This window comes from Manacus vitellinus, unplaced genomic scaffold (assembly GCF_001715985.3).
Source record: "Manacus vitellinus isolate BGI_N305 unplaced genomic scaffold, ASM171598v3 scaffold_19_pilon, whole genome shotgun sequence".
Taxonomy (NCBI): Eukaryota; Metazoa; Chordata; class Aves; order Passeriformes; family Pipridae; genus Manacus; species Manacus vitellinus.
Genome location: NW_021939395.1, coordinates 12,391,711 through 12,409,296, shown reverse-complemented (window position 1 = coordinate 12,409,296; position 17,586 = coordinate 12,391,711). Strand labels below are relative to the sequence as shown.

At 45.8% G+C, this 17,586-nt stretch overlaps 2 protein-coding genes across 6 annotated transcripts in view; one reads left to right on the top strand and one right to left on the bottom strand.

Annotated features, from left to right (window-relative positions):
* Positions 1-17,586, top strand: part of ATP11C (ATPase phospholipid transporting 11C) — a 50,479-nt gene that overhangs the window by 14,124 nt on the left and 18,769 nt on the right. For all 5 annotated transcript variants that reach the window (XM_029959074.1, XM_018070758.2, XM_018070759.2 and 2 more), the window contains 11 exons: positions 1,294-1,397; positions 2,061-2,111; positions 2,939-3,003; positions 3,598-3,679; positions 4,052-4,202; positions 4,967-5,164; positions 6,079-6,240; positions 6,426-6,583; positions 7,222-7,293; positions 8,158-8,231; positions 8,906-9,009. In XM_029959074.1, the coding sequence (XP_029814934.1) occupies positions 1,294-1,397; positions 2,061-2,111; positions 2,939-3,003; positions 3,598-3,679; positions 4,052-4,202; positions 4,967-5,164; positions 6,079-6,240; positions 6,426-6,583; positions 7,222-7,293; positions 8,158-8,231; positions 8,906-9,009 (1,221 nt within the window). The remainder of the gene's footprint in view (positions 1-1,293; positions 1,398-2,060; positions 2,112-2,938; positions 3,004-3,597; positions 3,680-4,051; positions 4,203-4,966; positions 5,165-6,078; positions 6,241-6,425; positions 6,584-7,221; positions 7,294-8,157; positions 8,232-8,905; positions 9,010-17,586) is intronic.
* Positions 10,023-17,300, bottom strand: LOC115307382 (syncytin-2). The gene is made up of 2 exons (XM_029959075.1): positions 17,237-17,300; positions 10,023-11,554 (listed from the first exon to the last, which is right to left on the bottom strand). Exon 2 carries the CDS (start codon positions 11,273-11,275, stop codon positions 10,148-10,150), a length of 1,128 nt encoding a protein of 375 aa, XP_029814935.1. The 5' UTR covers positions 11,276-11,554; positions 17,237-17,300; the 3' UTR covers positions 10,023-10,147.

Here is a 17,586-nt window from a genome sequence, read left to right as displayed (position 1 = left end):
GACTGGGAGCTGTCTCCTGTTTCATGATGAGATGAAGATGAGTTTGAAGGGAAAGAGGAATAGAAAAGCTGGTTCTCTTTGGGGAAATAGGTCTAACATTAGGAACCAGGGTTTGCTGCAAAAGGAGGGTGAGGGAAGCACACTTGGGTAATCACCAAACCTCGTCTGCATGGATATCTGCTGTCATCCTGGTGGAGATTTTTCTGGTATTTGGGGCATGTCAGGTCGAAATATGGGAAAGGTGCCTGATTAAGTGAAACTGGAACAGAACCATAAAAGAGATTTTGTCAGGGCTCTGTCTTTGAACCTCAAATCTTTGGTCATACGTTAGCTAAAAGAACACGTGTTTTCTAAATACACTAGAGGATGTAAAGATTGTGGAATTGATTAGGAGACAGCTTTGAAGCATCACTCAGTGTCTGTGGTTTTGGGAGCAGCAGATGCAAAACCCCACACAAGGGCTGGATTTGGTACTGGACACTGCAGGAACAGCTTCGAGTTGTGTTTCACAAAAGCTGTGATTTATACTGGAGGGGTGTGTGTGTTTGTGTGTCTGCTTTCGATACGAACAGCCAGGCAGGTCACCAAAACGGCACGAAGGTGGCTATTTATGAAGCCATGACTACAGTGTGTGTAATGTAATGGTGCTCCCTGGGATGCACAAGGAGGGGGACGCAAACGTAAGGAGTGGAGGAAGCTTTTTAATGAATTTGTTTATGAAGATGGATGGAGGCAGCGTGCCGTGCAGCCCGCCGTGACTTGGAGCTCGGAGTAGCTCCTATAAATAGAGCCTGAAAGGCAGCGAGCAGATCCTCTGTGGGCTTTCCAGTTAATTATGAGAGATGAACCTTTGCAGCAGCAGCTGCTAAAAATAGCTTGGAGTCTGCCTGTGCTCTGCCTGATCCCTGGGTGCTGGAGCTGGTGTCTAGTTACCATCAGGAGCCAGGGCAGGTGGTCCCCGGGAGCCCCTTCTTCAGGGGTCACCTGCATCCTCCCCCTGCCTCAACCAGGACAGGTTCCTAGGGAACAACCAAAAATGTTCTGCTTTTGGTAGATGTCTTACTGGGAGATATTCAGCAGCTCCTTGCCACTATGTTTTTTCTTAAACTTTAGTGACTTCATTCTTTCACTGAGAGATGCTTCAGCTGCTTTGTGGGAGCATGGTGAGGGCTTGGGTGAACTGCTGGTGCTAACAAGCCTGTGCATGGTGACATTTTAAGTAACAGTGTAAAACTTGGGGATGGGGTTGTTGCTGGGGGCTTGTGGTGACACTGCCTGTTCTCCTCTGCCCAGACTCACTACGCAGTGCGGGATACCACCGTGCTCTGTACAGATGAAGCCATCGACACCCTCACTGCCACCATCGAGTGTGAACAGCCACAGCCTGACCTCTACAAGTGAGTCTGCCCCTCCTGCATCCCTCCCTGCCCCTCCTACATCCCTCCCTGTCTATCCTGCCCAATGTCCTGCAGACACCTCAGCACCGTCATTCGGGAGATCTGCTAAGTTACAGTTCAGCAAAGCAAAGGCCATCTTCTTTTAGTTTGAGATGAAAAGGTTTCTTAAGGCAGTGATAAGCTTCTAGGCTTCTTCCAAATGAGGATGGCAAAGTCAACACTACAGTTCTTCAAGGCTGAGTGTCTTTGCAGGAAAACCTCTGTCATGCAGCACTTGCCGTGGTGTAATGAGCTTTCTTTTTGTCAGCTCAGCTGCAGTAATGATCCATGTGATTATCTTAGCCAGTCTACCTCCCAGGTGAAATACATTGGGCCAAATGACTTCCAGGAGTAAGGGGTCTTTGTAGTCAAATCCTTTGAAGGAGGTTTGCTGGGGTGTGTTGCAGTCTGTAATGGGGATGTGCTGGGGCATGTAGGGACACCCCTGGCCCTGGGGGTGTGTGGTTTCTCCTTGTCTTGAGTGCAACCACCCCTCTGAAATGTTAAACTCTCAAATGCACTCGTTTCTGTGTTTACTTCCATCTCCTGTCAGTGATTTTTCTTAGTATGTTTGTAGTATCTATAAGATGTTTGTAATAGAATTTTCTCATATTTTTATTACAGATTTGTTGGAAGAATTATCATCTACAGAAGTAACCAGGAGCCTGTAGCCAGGTTGGTCTTACAGCCATCTGCTGGCCCTCTTCAGAGGGGTTGGGCATCTACATAAAATTTCAAGGATCTGAACTTGTGCTGCCATCATTTGGGAATGTTTTTTTTCTTTAACCATTCCAAAGATTTCATTATAAAAGGAGACCTCCCTTCTGCCATCCTGTTACTCGTTTGAGCCCCTCTTGGGGAAGCAGTGCAGGGGAATTCCTGCCCTGCTGATGGGAAATTTACCAGACAATCACAAAATATTTTCTTTCAAAGGAAAGCAAAAACTTAAACATCAATCGGAGCGTTTCAGGGAAAAAATGAACAAATAATGTTCATAAGCCATCAAAAAAAGTCAACTGTCACTGGAGCATGGTGGATGTCTATTGTGCTGTGATGGATCTACTCATACCCTGGAAGCAAGAGAGGGTCATGGATGGGGGTCAACAGAGTGTCATTGGGGATTTCAGAGAGAAATAAAAACATAAATGGGACCACCAGCTTTGATGGTGCCATTGATTGACTGTGCTTTGATGCTTTAAAAATCGGATTTTCATCTAAGTACTGGAACATACGAGATCTGAACATTTTGCACTTATTCCTCAAAAGCCTTACTGATAATCCCCCAATAAATGTGGGACTTTGAGCATCAGGGATAGTCTGTGTAAGATGAAATGGAAATGTAAGTATATAAAGAGAAAAAAAAAACTCAAGCAAGACCCAATTTTACGTACAAATCATGTACTCAAATCTAAAGAGCATCTGTTTAGCTTTATAATCTGTCTCTGAGTCTAAATTATAAAGTAGTTTGAGTAATGTAATATTATAATTTCTTTTATGTTTAGGTCTTTGGGTCCTGAAAACCTGTTGCTGAAAGGTGCTACCCTCAAAAATACCAAGAAGATTTATGGTGAACAGTTTTTATTACTTATTCATTTAAATAGTTTTGATAAACGATGAGAAATGTAGATGTTCATTACTAAATTTGGAGAGGGAAAATACTTCTCTACAGCCTGTCTGCCTGGGCTAAACAGCTATGTTTGGCATGCAAGCTGATTGCAAAGTGGACAGGGTGAAATTAGGAGACAGTGGTTGTGTCTACAGTTGCTGCCAGGCTGTGCAGGTTGTATTTATACACCAGAGCAAGCTTTTCTTTTTGCCCAAGATACAATGAGCAAGGAGTTGTTCCCAAATCCTTTGCTGGAAATGTGCTAGGAGCAGAGTTCCAGACACTGATGATTTAGGGCGATGGCTGTTATGGAAGACTGATGGTTTTTCTGACTGTATGTGATCCATAGGCTCCTGCTCAGTCCTCTGGGATACATGCAGTTGCATTACTTGGCAGCCTCAGAGGTTTCTGTAGTTGAACAGTCCTTGGGTAATGCCTCTTCCTTCAGCTGGGATTTGAGTTTGATGTAAACACCGATGCCCCTTATGGTCAAGTGCCAGCTGGGTCCCTCTGGGGCTGCAAATCCCTTATGAGCCCTGCTTTGATACCCTGCAGGAGTTGCAGTTTATACTGGAATGGAGACGAAAATGGCTCTGAACTACCAAGGGAAATCTCAGAAACGGTCTGCAGTGGAAAAGTGAGTATTAATATTCCAGAAAAAATCAGTAAGAGTTGTTGGGTTTGTTTTTGTTTTTAATGGATGACTTGTACAGACATAATCCCCTAATCTACTGCCTTTTGTTTCAGATGCTCTCTGATTGCATAGGAAAATCTGGGTATTTGATAAAGCGTATCTTGCAAGAAGCAGCATAATTTAGTATTTTTTTAATTTAAAAACAAAATTAAGAGATGTTAAAATATATGAACCTGACTCTGAATATCAGCAGTGTCAAAAGCACTTGTTCTGTATTTCCTTTCTTAAAAGTAAGGAAGTCTTGTTCCTGCTTATTTACACAGTTTTCTGTGTAAAAATAGCTGCAAGAATTGAAAAAAGAAAACTGTTTTTCAGATCTATCAACGCTTTCTTGATAGTGTATTTGTGCATCCTATTGAGCAAGGCCACTGTGTGCACGACTCTGAAATACGTCTGGCAGAGTAATCCATTTAATGATGAGCCTTGGTACAATGAAAAGACTAAAAAAGAGAGAGAGACATTCAAGGTAAGTGGATTTGTATTTTCAGCACCTCCTCCAGCTTTACCTATTCTGACGGTTTTATTTAATTGTGGTGCCTGCTGCCAGCCCTGTGAGTCCTGTTTGCCTGCAGAAAGTGCTGTTGTTTCCTTTGGTCTCTCCTGCTGTCTCTGTTTCTTTCCTGCCTCTTTCGTGCTTGTGCACAGTGATATTTCTGTGGACCAGGGCAAGGCATAAATAAATACTATATAATATAGAAGTGCAGCTGATTTAACCTGGGTCCTTATCTGAACTGGAGCTATCTTTCAGCTTTGAATAGGTAAACTTAAATTGAGGCCACATCAACCAGTTTCTTAAACTTGCCGAGACGTGGGCAGTCAAGCCTGAAAGAGAGAGTGCAAGTGTGTAGAGATCTGTTATTTGATGGATTATTGAGCAGGACTTACAGGGATGTCACTGAATCAGTTGTACCCTTGTCATAACTTAACTAGTCTCAAGACACCTGCTCCTTGTTTTCAGTTACTTGGGATCGGGATGGACCTGCAGCAGTATTCTGTTAAGAGGAATATGCTTGGATAAAACATTGTTTTGGTCACCATGGAGCTTTCTTTTATTTTTGTGTCAAAGGAAAACGGGATTTAGCCCTGTATCTTAGCTATATTCATTTTCGGGTGGGTTTTTTTCTGTTTAACCTTAGAAGAAAAGCTGTCTAAAATCCCCGAGGTGTTGCTGTAAACTGGCCTTGAGTTACTCCTGATGGACACAGACTACATCTTCTCTTTCCTTTGTAGGTCTTGCGGATGTTCACGGACTTCCTGTCATTTATGGTTCTCTTCAATTTTATTATCCCAGTCTCCATGTATGTTACAGTAGAGATGCAGAAGTTCTTGGGCTCCTTCTTCATCTCTTGGGACAAGGAGATGTACGACGAAGAAATAAAAGAGGGAGCGTTGGTGAACACCTCAGACCTGAACGAAGAGCTTGGGCAGGTCAGAACACACTCTGTTTGCATCTGCTTGGATGAAAGCGTGGGTGAAAATGTCCCCCCTGCTAGGAACCCTTGTTGTGGTCCCCTCAGGGCAGAGCTTCACCCGCTTTGGTGGCACTTTCCATTTAATGTGATTCCCCCTCGCTCTGCGAAACAGATAAGGATATAAATAGTGCATGAAAGAGCAGGAATTGGGTCACGCCAATTGTTTCCATATTGGGGAATATCAGGCGCAGCACTCTGCGTGTCAGGGTGGTTTGCTTTCACTGCTTCAATTAAAAATTAAAAATCCTCTGTCTCTTTGAGGATTAACGAAAATGTCTGCCCAGTCATCTCCCTGGGCATGCAGAGCACTTGCAGCTGCTCTGCTGCTGGGGCACCTAGGCAGCTTAGGCTTCCCTTTCTTATCTGCACCAGGAGAGACTGAATGGAGGGCATGTGTAGTGCTTCCTGCTTTTAATTTTGCTTTAAAAAACAGTAAAAATACATTTGAAGTAGCAATTAACTAATTGAAACACAGCACCAAGATGAAAATCCCCCAAAGGAGGCAGCAGACCTGCAGTAGCAGTTCTATAAACCCAAGGAGCTATAGCAAAGTATCCAAGAAAGAGGATGAGGGGAAAGTGAAGAACCTGGAACCAGATTTTTAAATCTTCAGAAGCTGCCTCCTGCCACCCATGAAACAGGCTGAAAAACAAAGGAGCTGCTCTAAGGAGCAAAGTAGAAGAACTACACAGTGATGAAATGGGGCACCTGCATCTTTTCTGCAGGGTCAGGTTAGGATAGCAGCAAAGTACTACTCTCCAGCACTGGCACAGATGCAGTGAAATGCCCCGGCCTCTTTTTCTGGCTTGGCTCCTTCCCCAACAGCTGGGGCTGGAGGTGCAGTGAGGCAGCCTGCCTGCTTGCTTCCAGGTGGAGTATGTCTTCACGGACAAAACTGGTACCCTGACAGAGAACAGCATGGAGTTCATCGAGTGCTGCATTGATGGGCACAAGTACAAAGACTGCATGTCAGAGGTGGATGGCTTCTCTCAGACTGATGGACTCCCAAAATACTATGGCAAGGCAGAAAAGGTAAGAAGCATGCATATTGGTGGCTGTTAGGGTTTAGTGGTCAGCTCCTGGCTGGGTGAACACAGCGGAAACTGGGAGGGAGTGTAGGGTTTGGAGTTTTTTGGTTTTTAAATATGTGTACACAAAAATCACAACCAAGTACTGCAAGGTGGGCTGGTAACAAGCCCTACCTCATTTCTGCCTAGAGCCGCGAGGAGCTGTTCCTGCGGGCCCTCTGCCTGTGCCACACGGTTCAGATCAAGGAAGCAGACCAGGTGGATGGGCTGATAGGACACCCAGAGCGCAAATACACCTACATCTCCTCTTCCCCAGATGAAATCGCTTTGGTGAAAGGCGCAGAAAAGTAAGGATTTGAAGATGTTGGGTTTTCAATTCCCTCCTTTGCTGGAGCCCTCATGACCTTGTAGATTAATCCCCAAGAAACAGAGACCAGTTACCATTTGCATATTGCAGCGAAATTGTTTCCTTGGTGTGCAGTGGCAAACCATAGGGTGGGTTACTTTTGTCAACCCCACATTTGTGTCCTGCCAGAGATGCTCAAGGCCAGACTGGATGGGGCTTTGAGCAACCTGGACTAGTGAACAGAGGGTTGGGACTAGATGATCTGTAAGATACTCTCCAACTCAAACCATTCAGGGATTCGATGCTATTGCCAGGCCCTAGGTTTTAGATGAGGCTGTTGCAGCTGTATATACTTGCTTATGGCTTGTAAATCTGCCAGAGACCCAGTGGACCATGTCCAGAGGCTCTTAATGTCACTGTGCTCCAGTGCCCAAGCTCTCCAGGTGATGGGAGCAGTGCCAGAACATCATAGCAGGCTGTGTATGCAGTAAGCAAACATCCAGCCATGCTCTTTAGCTCGGACTCACTGACTTCTTTACTCTCCTCTGCAGTTCAGAAGGCGAAATGAGAACATTTTTAATGCATAATACGTGCCAATGGGTGTTTTCAATGTTGTTCTGTCCTTTTGTTTATTGACAGGTATGGTTTCACTTTTCTAGGACTTGAAAACGATTTCATGAAAATACGAAACCAAAAGAATGAAACTGAGATGTAAGTGCTGCTGGGGCTGCCGAGGAACAAGGCTGCTCTCCTGCGCCGCTCCCAGACGGCTTAAGCAAGTTTGGTCAACCTGGCAAGGTCAAAGCTGTTCCTTGAGGGCTGTCAGGCCACGCTGACCTGCCTGAAAAGTCCTGTCCTCTTTACAAAGCACAGCACAGCGAGGTGCAGGCTGAAAGGCTCACTTACAGAAATCCACGGGTGGTTTACTGACGTCTAAATTCAGGTCCCTTAAGTGCCTGCAGACCTTTGCGTGTATCCTTCATCCGTGCCCAGCCATGCAGATGGCTCCTGGTATTCACTGGGTGGCTGCTGACCTTATGGACAGTGCCTGGGTCTCACAGCAGGATACTGTAAGCCTAAATATATGATACATCTCCCTTCCCTGTAACCTTTTTTCCCCTCCCAAGCTGAAAATAGTTAGATTTTACCCTGTGCTCACAGCTTGGTGGATACCTGAGAGTCACTGACCTAATCCCAGTGCTCCCTGAGAACTTGCCTTCACAAGCAAGTTTCACTTCTTACTTCCTTTGCGGTGAAACTTCTTACTTAATTGGCAGAGTCAGTGTTGCTGCCTGTGCCATGTGGTTCTACCACTGCTGAGCCTCTGCCCACCCTGGGGACTTGGCACAGTGGTGGCACCCACACCCTCAGCCCTATGCTCAGAGCACCACTGGAGTTCAGGTTTTTTTCTCCATTTTCATGTGCAGTAGCTGTAAAAAGTACATTCCCCAGCGGGTGATGCCTCTTGTAGAGTGTATTGATTTCTGCAACTCATTGTTAGTGATTTTCTGTCTCAAATAGTTATTTTTCTGGTTTTCTTTTACTGAGTCAAAGCTTTTTTTTTTTTTTTTTAAGGTACCAACTTCTCCACGTGTTGAACTTTGACCCTGTCCGTCGCCGTATGAGTGTCATTGTGAGAACCACCACAGGTACAATCCAAGTGCATTTGTGGACTCTCATATGTATGTGCACGGATATAAAACACATTCTTCTTATTCCTGTAATCTAGAGAGACTGAGCTTTTAGTTTTCTAAGCTGATCTAACTAAATTCTGTGTCAGTTCTGGTTGGGATAGAGTTAATTTTCCTCTGTAGCAGCCATTTGGGACCCAGCACCAGATCAGGGGAGGGAACAGTGACCCATGGAGAGCTTCCTGCCTGCCTTGTTCCAGGCTGGAACAAGTACAGAGAGAAAGATGTGAGAATGTCCCCTGAGTGGGATGGGGTTTCATGGGGATAACAGACAAAAATTCAGAGGTCGCCATCCTTCTCGAGTGTCAGTCCTGTAAGGTATGGGATGCTGGTTTTACCCTCCCTGGTAAGGTTACCAAGGCTTCTAAATAGGAAAAAATAAACTGCTTTGTCCAGCCTGCTACAGGAAGGTTGCTTAGAAGCAGGTAGGGACACCTGATGTCCCAGCTTGGGGTCAAACAAGATTTTACACAGGCTAGTGTAAGGCCACTTTTGGTAGTCAACTGGGCTTCTAGCAGTTCCTTCTTTAGTCCTGCCAGATTTCCTCCCTCAGCATCACTTGCTCACTATTGACGTTGTTAAATTTTTCTACAGCTTATGAATGCTATAAACTATTTATAATTTCCTTATAGGAAAGTTACTTCTCTTCTGTAAAGGAGCAGACTCCTCTATTTTTCCAAGGGTGCAGCAAGAAGAAATCCAACAAACAAAAGTCCATGTGGACCGCAATGCTATGGTGAGCACACGGATGGAATTTGGCTGGCTCCTGGGATCAGGAAAGCTTTATTCCAAAAATAGGGATGTGACCTTGCCTTGGAGGGAAGTGTTGAAAATCTGAGTGTCACTTCACATTGTTTTGATGCTAGGCTTCTTTCCTTTTCTGTTTCGTTGGCTTCCACCTTTATTTGATATACTTATATGGTCTCCATCACAGTTGTGTCCAAGCATCTCCCAGGCAAGTTAAAAATAGAAGTAACAACAACAGGCTGTTTAGTCCAGTGGGAGAAGTGCCTGGTCCCAGTCGTGGTGGCACCTGGTCCCTGCTCTCCCTGCCGGGTGCACGCTCTCAGCTCTGGTCCTTCTCTTAATTTCTCTCTGCCCTATGCCCTGCACATGATAAGTAGAACCACGATTAGTCTGTGGGGATGAAGTTACTGTATAAACACTGAGAAAATCTCTCTTTTGACTCAAGCCAGCAAATTGTCCTTGCCCTCAGGGTCAGTACTGCGAGAAGCACTGACGGTGGACAAAAGCATTAACCCTTGTTGCCGGTGTATTTTGGTTCTGAAAAAATCTCCGGAGCAGTTAGTAGGGGTGAGATAAGAAAGGGTTTATTTGCCAAGGCAATAGGTGATATAGACGCGCGCGCCAGCCGTGCCGAGAGGTTACATTTTATAGCATTATCCATCCAATCCCAGATGTGTCCACCCTTTGGCCCTTCCTCTGGACCGCCCCGGGCCCTCCCCCTGAGAATTGGGTCTGGGGTCTTTTTGGGACCACCTACTTCATCATCTTCAGCTTCATCAGAGTACAAAGGGTATATTGTCACCTAGTTTTTGACCGTACTCTGTGGTTTAGGCCCTGATACGCTGTTCTCCAAACAGTCTGGGCCTTTACCTTGACAAAAGACTAAACACTGCTACTGGATTCAGGGGTAGGTTGATATAGAAGGCATAGAATGGGGTAAAAGGGTTAGGGAATGTGTAAACAAGGGAAAGGAACAAGGGACAGAGGGGTTTCTGCTTTTAAAACCTACCTATAAAATTTACAAGTCTTATAACTATTAGAAAAATAAAAAAAACCATTAGGGGCTTAAGGCATCAGTTCCCCCCTTAGAGACTGGACAAAACCCAAAGGTCTTTGTCCAATCTCTACTACCTACACTTACAACAACTATAAAATCGGTGTATGCAGTGAGCTATTACACTAACACTAAGTATATACAATACTAAGATAAACAGTTGTTTCATCCATGTCCAGTTCGGTAACCATGAGGTGAGTTTGTTGAGGACGTCTCCTAAACCTAGGGAGACATCATCCAGAGATATCTGATGAAAAATTTCGGTTTGATTTCGAATTGCGGCCAAATCATTATTAATTCTACCAGTCTGATCTATGTAAGAACAGCAGCTGGTATTGATGACTTTACACACACCTCCTTGTGAGGCTAGCAAAAAATTGAGGGCCATTCTGTTTTGTATTACCACACGAGACAAGCTTTGGAACTGTTCTTTCAGGGTTTCAATTGCATCCAGAGTGTGATCTTGTATGTTTTCCATAACAGCCGAAATATTTACAATTGCCTTTTCCAATTCACTCACTCCTAGAGATGGGATTAAAGCTCTGATTATGCTATGGAAAATCGTAGGGTGCTCAATGAGGGGATTGCTAGTTCTTTTCACTCTTTTTGGATAGGGTCTTTCCCATTCTGGTTCATCAATTGGATCGAGGATTGTTATATTTGGAATCACTGCTCCCAGAGCACAGGCCCGATCCTTATCAAGAGGCAAAACTTTCCAGGCTTCCTTTTCACAAATCCAATACCATCCCGAACCCTGGGGAGGAATTAATCTCAAAGGGAACTGTGCCATCCCTGCAACAATTTCTGGGTTTATTTCTTCTTTTAAATTGTTTTTATCACAGTAGGGGGGGAGAATGATTTTTCCTGTAGCGTTTATGATCATACAGGGAACAACATCCTGATTAGAAATTACATTACTTAGGGCCACCGGGTAATAGGCCTCTGTAACTGGCTTCCAGGACCCTGGGAAATTCATCATGGATTTACCGAAGTTTGTCTCGTTTAGTAAAATGCCAATTAGGGGCCACTCACTATTCTCATCGTCAATTGCTGGTACTTGAGTACAAATCCAGCATTCCGTTTTTCGGAGAATTTTAGATACGTTTTGGACTAGGGCCACATGCAATTTTTGGTCCCAAACTCGGTTCATGGTTACCGGTTGCATGAACAGAATACACAGAACAAGCAGTCTATTCCACATCCTCGTCGTCGGTGTCTGGTTCTGTCTGGTTGGTTGTCCCAGGAGCTGATGCTTTCTTGACTCTAGAGTAGTGGAACCAGGGTTCTCTGCCAGCAACTTTGACGGAGGTGAGGGAGGTCAGCAGGACTTGGTAAGGTCCTCTCCACCTGGCTCTCAAGGGGTCACTGTTCCACCACTTGACGTAGACCCAGTCTCCTGGCTGGAATGGGTGAGCAGGGGTGTCCAGTCCTATAGGTCTGGATAACTCAATGACCTTCTGCAGCTTCTGCAAAGTAGAGCCTAAAGCAATCAAATATTTTTGTAAATCGGCTCTCCCTCTTAAGTGTACATCCCCTGGTACATGTGGTGCCTGATATGGTCTTCCATATAATATTTCATAGGGGCTTATGTTATCCCTCCGCCTCGGCTGGATACGAATTCTCAGCAGAGCTAGTGGCAAAGCCTGAACCCAGGACATAGATGTTTCCTGACAAATTTTACTAATTTGCATTTTCAAGGTGCCATTCATTCGTTCAACTTTGCCACTAGCCTGAGGTCTATAGGGGGTATGTAGGTCCCAGACAATTCCCAGGATGCGGCATACTTCTTTTACTACTGCCGCAATAAAATGTGTTCCTCTATCTGATGCCATTCCTAGAGGAACCCCAAACCTTGGAATTATGTGGTTTAATAAAGCTTTTACCACTTCCCTTGCTGCATTAGTGCGACAGGGGTATGCTTCAGGCCATCCACTGAAAGTGTCAACTAGTACAAGGATGTATTTGTACCCCCCCATGGTGGTAACTCAGCAAAATCTATTTGCCAGTAATCTCCGGGTTGGTCTCCAGCTTTTGTTACCCCTAGTACCACTCTCTTTGATGTATCTGGATTATTTCGTTTGCAGATCTCACACTTACCTACCGTAGACTGCACAGCTTCGGTCATATTTGTTCCTATTACTGTTTTCTTTAGATGTTTCAGGAGATTTTCCGTTCCCCAATGGGTAGCCTCATGTTCCTGTTGAGCTATTTCCCTAAGGAGCGGTGGTGGGACTACAACCTGTCCAGTAGGGGTAACAGCCCACCCCCCTTCTTTGATTTCAGCTTTCAGTGATCTAATTAGCTGATTGTCTCTCTCATCATACTTAGGGGTGTATTTTGTCAAATCAATTTCTTTTTGTGGCACTACTGCCAAGATGCCTTTTTCTGCAGCCCTTTTTGCTGCTTGATCAGCAAACTGATTTCCCAACTCGGGAATTGTTTTCCCCTTCTGGTGGGCCCTACAATGCATAATAGCTACCTCCTCTGGTTTCCAAATACTCTGCAGGAGTGCATGGATTTGGTCTGCATGCTTGACTCCACTGCCTTGGGCTGTCAGTAGTCCTCTCTCCTTCCAGATGGCTCCGTGGGCATGTACAACACTAAATGCATATTTTGAGTCAGTCCAGATATTTACCTTCTTTCCTTCACTCAGTTCCAAGGCTCTTGTCAGTGCAATTAATTCTGCTTTTTGGGATGACACATCTGCTGACAAGGCTTTTGCCTCGATCACTTCGTCTCTGGTTGTCACTGCATACCCTGTGAAGCGTTTACCATCTCGCATGAAGCTGCTTCCGTCTGTATACAGTTCCCAGTCTGCGTTTTCCAGGGGCTCATCCTTCAGGTCTGGTCTGCTGGAGTAAGTCTCCTCTATAGTCTGCAAACAGTCATGCTCGGGGACACTGTCAGTTAGTGCTGAAGACAGAAACATAGCTGGATTTACAATAGATGTTGTTTTTAGGGTAACATCGTCCTGTTCCAGCAACACAACCTGGTACTTAAGCATTCTGCTGGGGGACAGCCAGTGGCCTCCCTTTTGTTCAAGCACAGCTTGAACTGCATGGGGTACATACACAGTGATGTGCTGCCCAAGGGTGAGCTTCCGGGCCTCTTCAATCAGGATAACAGTTGCTGCGACAGCTCGCAGGCACCCCGGCCACCCTTGGCTAACACTGTCCAGCTGTTTGGAGAAATAAGCCACAGCTCTTCGTTGGCTTCCCAGAGTTTGTGATAATACTCCCAGAGCAACATTTAACTGCTCGTGTGTGAACAGTTCAAACGGTTTAGTCAAATCTGGTAGTCCTAATGCTGGAGCTGACATCAAGGACTGTTTCAGTTGCTTAAACACATCTCTGGTCTCATCTGTCCATGTTATAACTCCCTCTTTGGCCGTTTTCAGGGCTTCATACAGAGGTTTGACTAGCAACCCATAGTTAGCTATCCACAGCCGACACCATCCTACCATTCCCAGGAAAGCCTGCATCTCTCGTACAGTGTGGGGCTCTGGGAGACGGCAAATGGCCTCTTTTCGGTCTGTACTGAGTCGCCGATGCCCACGATAGATTTCAAGTCCCAGGTAGATGACTATCTCCTTGGCTATCTGTGCCTTTTCTCTCGAGACCCGATACCCACTTAGCCCCAAAAAGTTCAAGAGACTTACAGTGAGCTCGATGCATTGGTCCCGGTTTTTGGCTGCAATTAAGATGTCGTCAACATACTGCAGGACAACTCCTTCTTGCTGCTGTCTTCTCCAGTCCTCCAGTTCCTTTGCCAACTGATTTCCGAAAAGCGTTGGACTGTTCTTAAAGCCTTGTGGAAGAACTCTCCAGGTTAGTTGCGTTTTTCTCCCTGTCTCAGGATTTTCCCATTCAAAGGCAAAAATCTCCTGGCTATCTTTGTGTACAGGAATGCAGAAAAAGGCATCTTTGAGGTCGAGTACAGTAAACCATCCTAAATCCTCTGTCAATGTGGTTAACAGTGTATAGGGGTTGGCTACCACTGGGTAAATGTCCTCAGTTATTCTATTAATGGCCCTAAGATCTTGGACTAGCCGATAGCTTTTGCCATCAGCCTTTCTCACGGGCAGTATGGGGGTATTAAATCTGGATTCACATTCTACTAGTAAACCAAATTTGAGGAACTTTTCAATTATAGGTGCTAGGCCTTTTCGGCTTTCTAATTTCAAAGGATATTGTTTCTGCCTTACCGGGGCTGCTCCTGGCCTGAGTGCGATGCTTACTGGTTCAGCTTGCTTTGATTTCCCAGGGTACTCGCTGGCCCAGACTAAAGGTATGACAGCATTTTCAACTTCTGCAGGGATCTCTCCATGTTTTTCCTGTATAAAGAAAGCAGCTGCCTCGACATATTTAGTATCTGGGATTATAACCTTTATGTCTCCCCCCTTGGTGAATTTAATTTCAGCTTCTAATTTTTCCAGTAAGTCTCTACCCAGTAGAGGCTTAGGAGAATTTGGCATATAGAGAAATTGATGAGTTACCCAGTGTTTGCCCAGTTTGAATTTTAAAGGTTTAAAAAATGGCCTTGTTTCACTTACCCCTGTAGCACCTACCACAGTTACAGTTTCATGGCTCAGTTTCCCTTCCAAAGTATTTAATACAGAGTATGCCGCACCTGTATCAACCAAAAATTCAACATTCTCCCCCCCCAGCTTAGCTGTAACCAGAGGCTCTGCTGGGTAAGAAACCTCCGGTCCCCCTCATACATTCTGACTCACAGTCAGTTGGGGGGCTGGGGGTGGTGGTGGGGGAAGTGTGTTTTCAGTTCCCTTCAGCTCCGGGCAGTCTCTTCTCCAATGTCCCTTCTTCTTACAGTTAGAACATCTGTCATCGGCTATGTCCTGCCGGTGGTTAGACCTCTGATACCTGGGGTTACGTTTATGAGGCTCTTTGTAGCCACCTTCTTGTTCCCTTGTTTTCCTTTTCTGCTCCCTATTTTGATATGCCGTCCAGGCTACATCTAACAGCTCACTAATATTCCTTCTATCACCACCTGCCTTCTGCAGTTTTCTTCTTATATCATCTGTGGACTGCCCTATAAATAAGTATAACAGATTTTTCTTTCCCATCTCTGACTCTAAGTCAATATCCGTATATTTTCTGATAACATCTTTCAATCTATTTAGAAAATCAGTAGGTGACTCATTTATGTCTTGTCTAACCTCGTACATTTTGGACCAGTTCACCGCCTTCGGAACTCCATGCCGAAATCCATAAATTACCCAATCTTGATAACGTTTCAAAGCTCCTAAACCTGCTGCCACATTAGGATCCCATCCAGGATCCGTGAGGGGGAAGATATCTTTGACATCTTCGCCTGGAAACTGCCCAGAGGTTTTTTGTATTTCTATTGCTTTTTGAGCAGCTCTTTTCACCATTTCCTTCTCTGTTTGGTCTAATAAAGTATCCATCATAACCTCTAGATCATTCCAGTCAGGATTCTGAGATTTGATTGCTCTTTGGACATAATTTGCCATCTTTTCCGGATTATCTCTATAAGCCCCCACACAACCTTTCCATTGCTGTAACTCAACCAGTGAGAAAGGAGCCTTTATTAATACCGTGCCTTGATTGGTCACGGCTTGTCTTAAGGGGGCTTCTAACGGTGGCTTGTCTTTTGCCCTTGTTCTACTTGCAACCGGATCGGGGAAAGCTAACACTTCGCGAGCCAATTTTCCTTTCGGTTTTACTACAGGCTGGTCGGCTTCTCCTTCCCCCGAGTTATCACTTAATTCACCCTCTGCTTCCGTGTCCTTATCAAACGGTGGTAACCCTCGCTTCTCCCTTCTCTCTGCAGCTGGAATCGGCTTGCCCTGTCTGTGCGTTTCTGTTCCCTTTTCGTGAGAGGCAGAGATTGGAAACTCCCTCGGTTCTTCTTTTCTTCCCCCTCCCCCAAGGATGGAAGCTTCCCCCTCGGGAGGGGGAGGCGTGGGAAAGGGGGCGGCTCCAGCCCCACCTCCCAAGTCAGTCAGGACAGAGGCTCCGCCTGTTGGCACCGCCCCTGCCCCTCCTGCCACTGCTGCTGTGGCCCCTGCCCCTGTTACTCCCACAGTGCCTGCTCCTGTACTTGTTGCCATGGCAGCAAGTCCTGTACTGATTGTGCCCGGAGCAGCTCCCGCCGCCCCGGAGCCAACTCCTCCGGAGATTCCAACTCCCCCTGGCGCAGCCATGCCTGCGCCAGGGAGTCCCCCCACGGCTCCCGCCTGTCCAGCTGGAGCCGGTCCAGGAGGAGCAACCACTGCCCCGGCAGCTCCAGCCCCCCCCACCGCCGCTGCAGCAGGGAGTCCGATTTGTGGAGCTCCCGGGCTACTTTCTCTCCTGTCAGGTGATATCAACATATCCAAATCATCCTCTCCGGTGTTCTTAAATAGTATTTGTGGGATAGGAGCAGCTTTAACTCGATCTTTCCTTTTCCCTCTTCCTAAAACCATTTCTGCTTTTTCCATCTTTCCTGAACTTTCGTTTTCCTTATCTCCTATACCCAATTCAGGGCGTGTTAACAAAAACAAGAACAACTCTGCATATCGAATTTCCTGCCACCTCTGTTCTACATGAAGAAGCGAGATCAACCGAAACACTGTATCCAGTTCAAACGGACCAAATTTCGGCCATGCTATCCCTCTCATTTGTCCAAACAACGGCCAAGCATTTAGAGACAACCTACACAGCTCTTCCTTCTTTAAAGGTGTCTCAGAACCAGCTAAAGTTTTCCAGTGCTTTAGAACCAAACTAAGGGGGGATTCTTTAGGGATCTTAACTTTTGAATCCACACAACCCATGCTCGCAAAACAAAAGCAAACCACTCACACACACTGGGTCTCAAACTGACAACCTTTAGGTCACGAGGCTGTTAACGTAACCTCTCAGCTATTTACCAAGTCGTACCGACTATAGAGCCCCACCGGCTCTCCCACAGCGTCAGAGCACCGGAGGGCGTCCCCTCCAAAACCAGAACAGCCCCTAGGCTGAACACCCGCCCTGACCTGGGTAATTGGCGAACTAACCCGTTCGCCTCCCCCTGAAAATTGACTCTCTAGACTGTTTCGAGGGCCCAAGTCAAAATTTTCAGGAATCCGTGCCCCCTATCCCGGGACACAAAACTTTCCCGCAGCTGCTAACTAACCAGATTCGTTCTTTTCTTATCTCACCTCTATGCTCCGTGCTTGTTTTCGTGGGTTCCGTGGAGCTGGACTTCTCAGACCGGCGGGAATTTCTCTCAGATAAAAGCCGGCTTGCTGAGGAATATTCCTGCTGATGAAAATTTCAGTCTGAAGAAGTCCCCGGTCCAGTTCTCCCCGTGCGGGTTCCACCACTGTTGGCGGTGTATTTTGGTTCTGAAAAAATCTCCGGAGCAGTTAGTAGGGGTGAGATAAGAAAGGGTTTATTTGCCAAGGCAATAGGTGATATAGACGCGCGCGCCAGCCGTGCCGAGAGGTTACATTTTATAGCATTATCCATCCAATCCCAGATGTGTCCACCCTTTGGCCCTTCCTCTGGA

Bases quoted from the DNA above. Each gene is read 5' to 3' on its own strand.
- LOC115307382 (XM_029959075.1), bottom strand. From the start codon at position 11,275: ATGTGGAATAGACTGCTTGTTCTGTGTATTCTGTTCATGCAACCGGTA.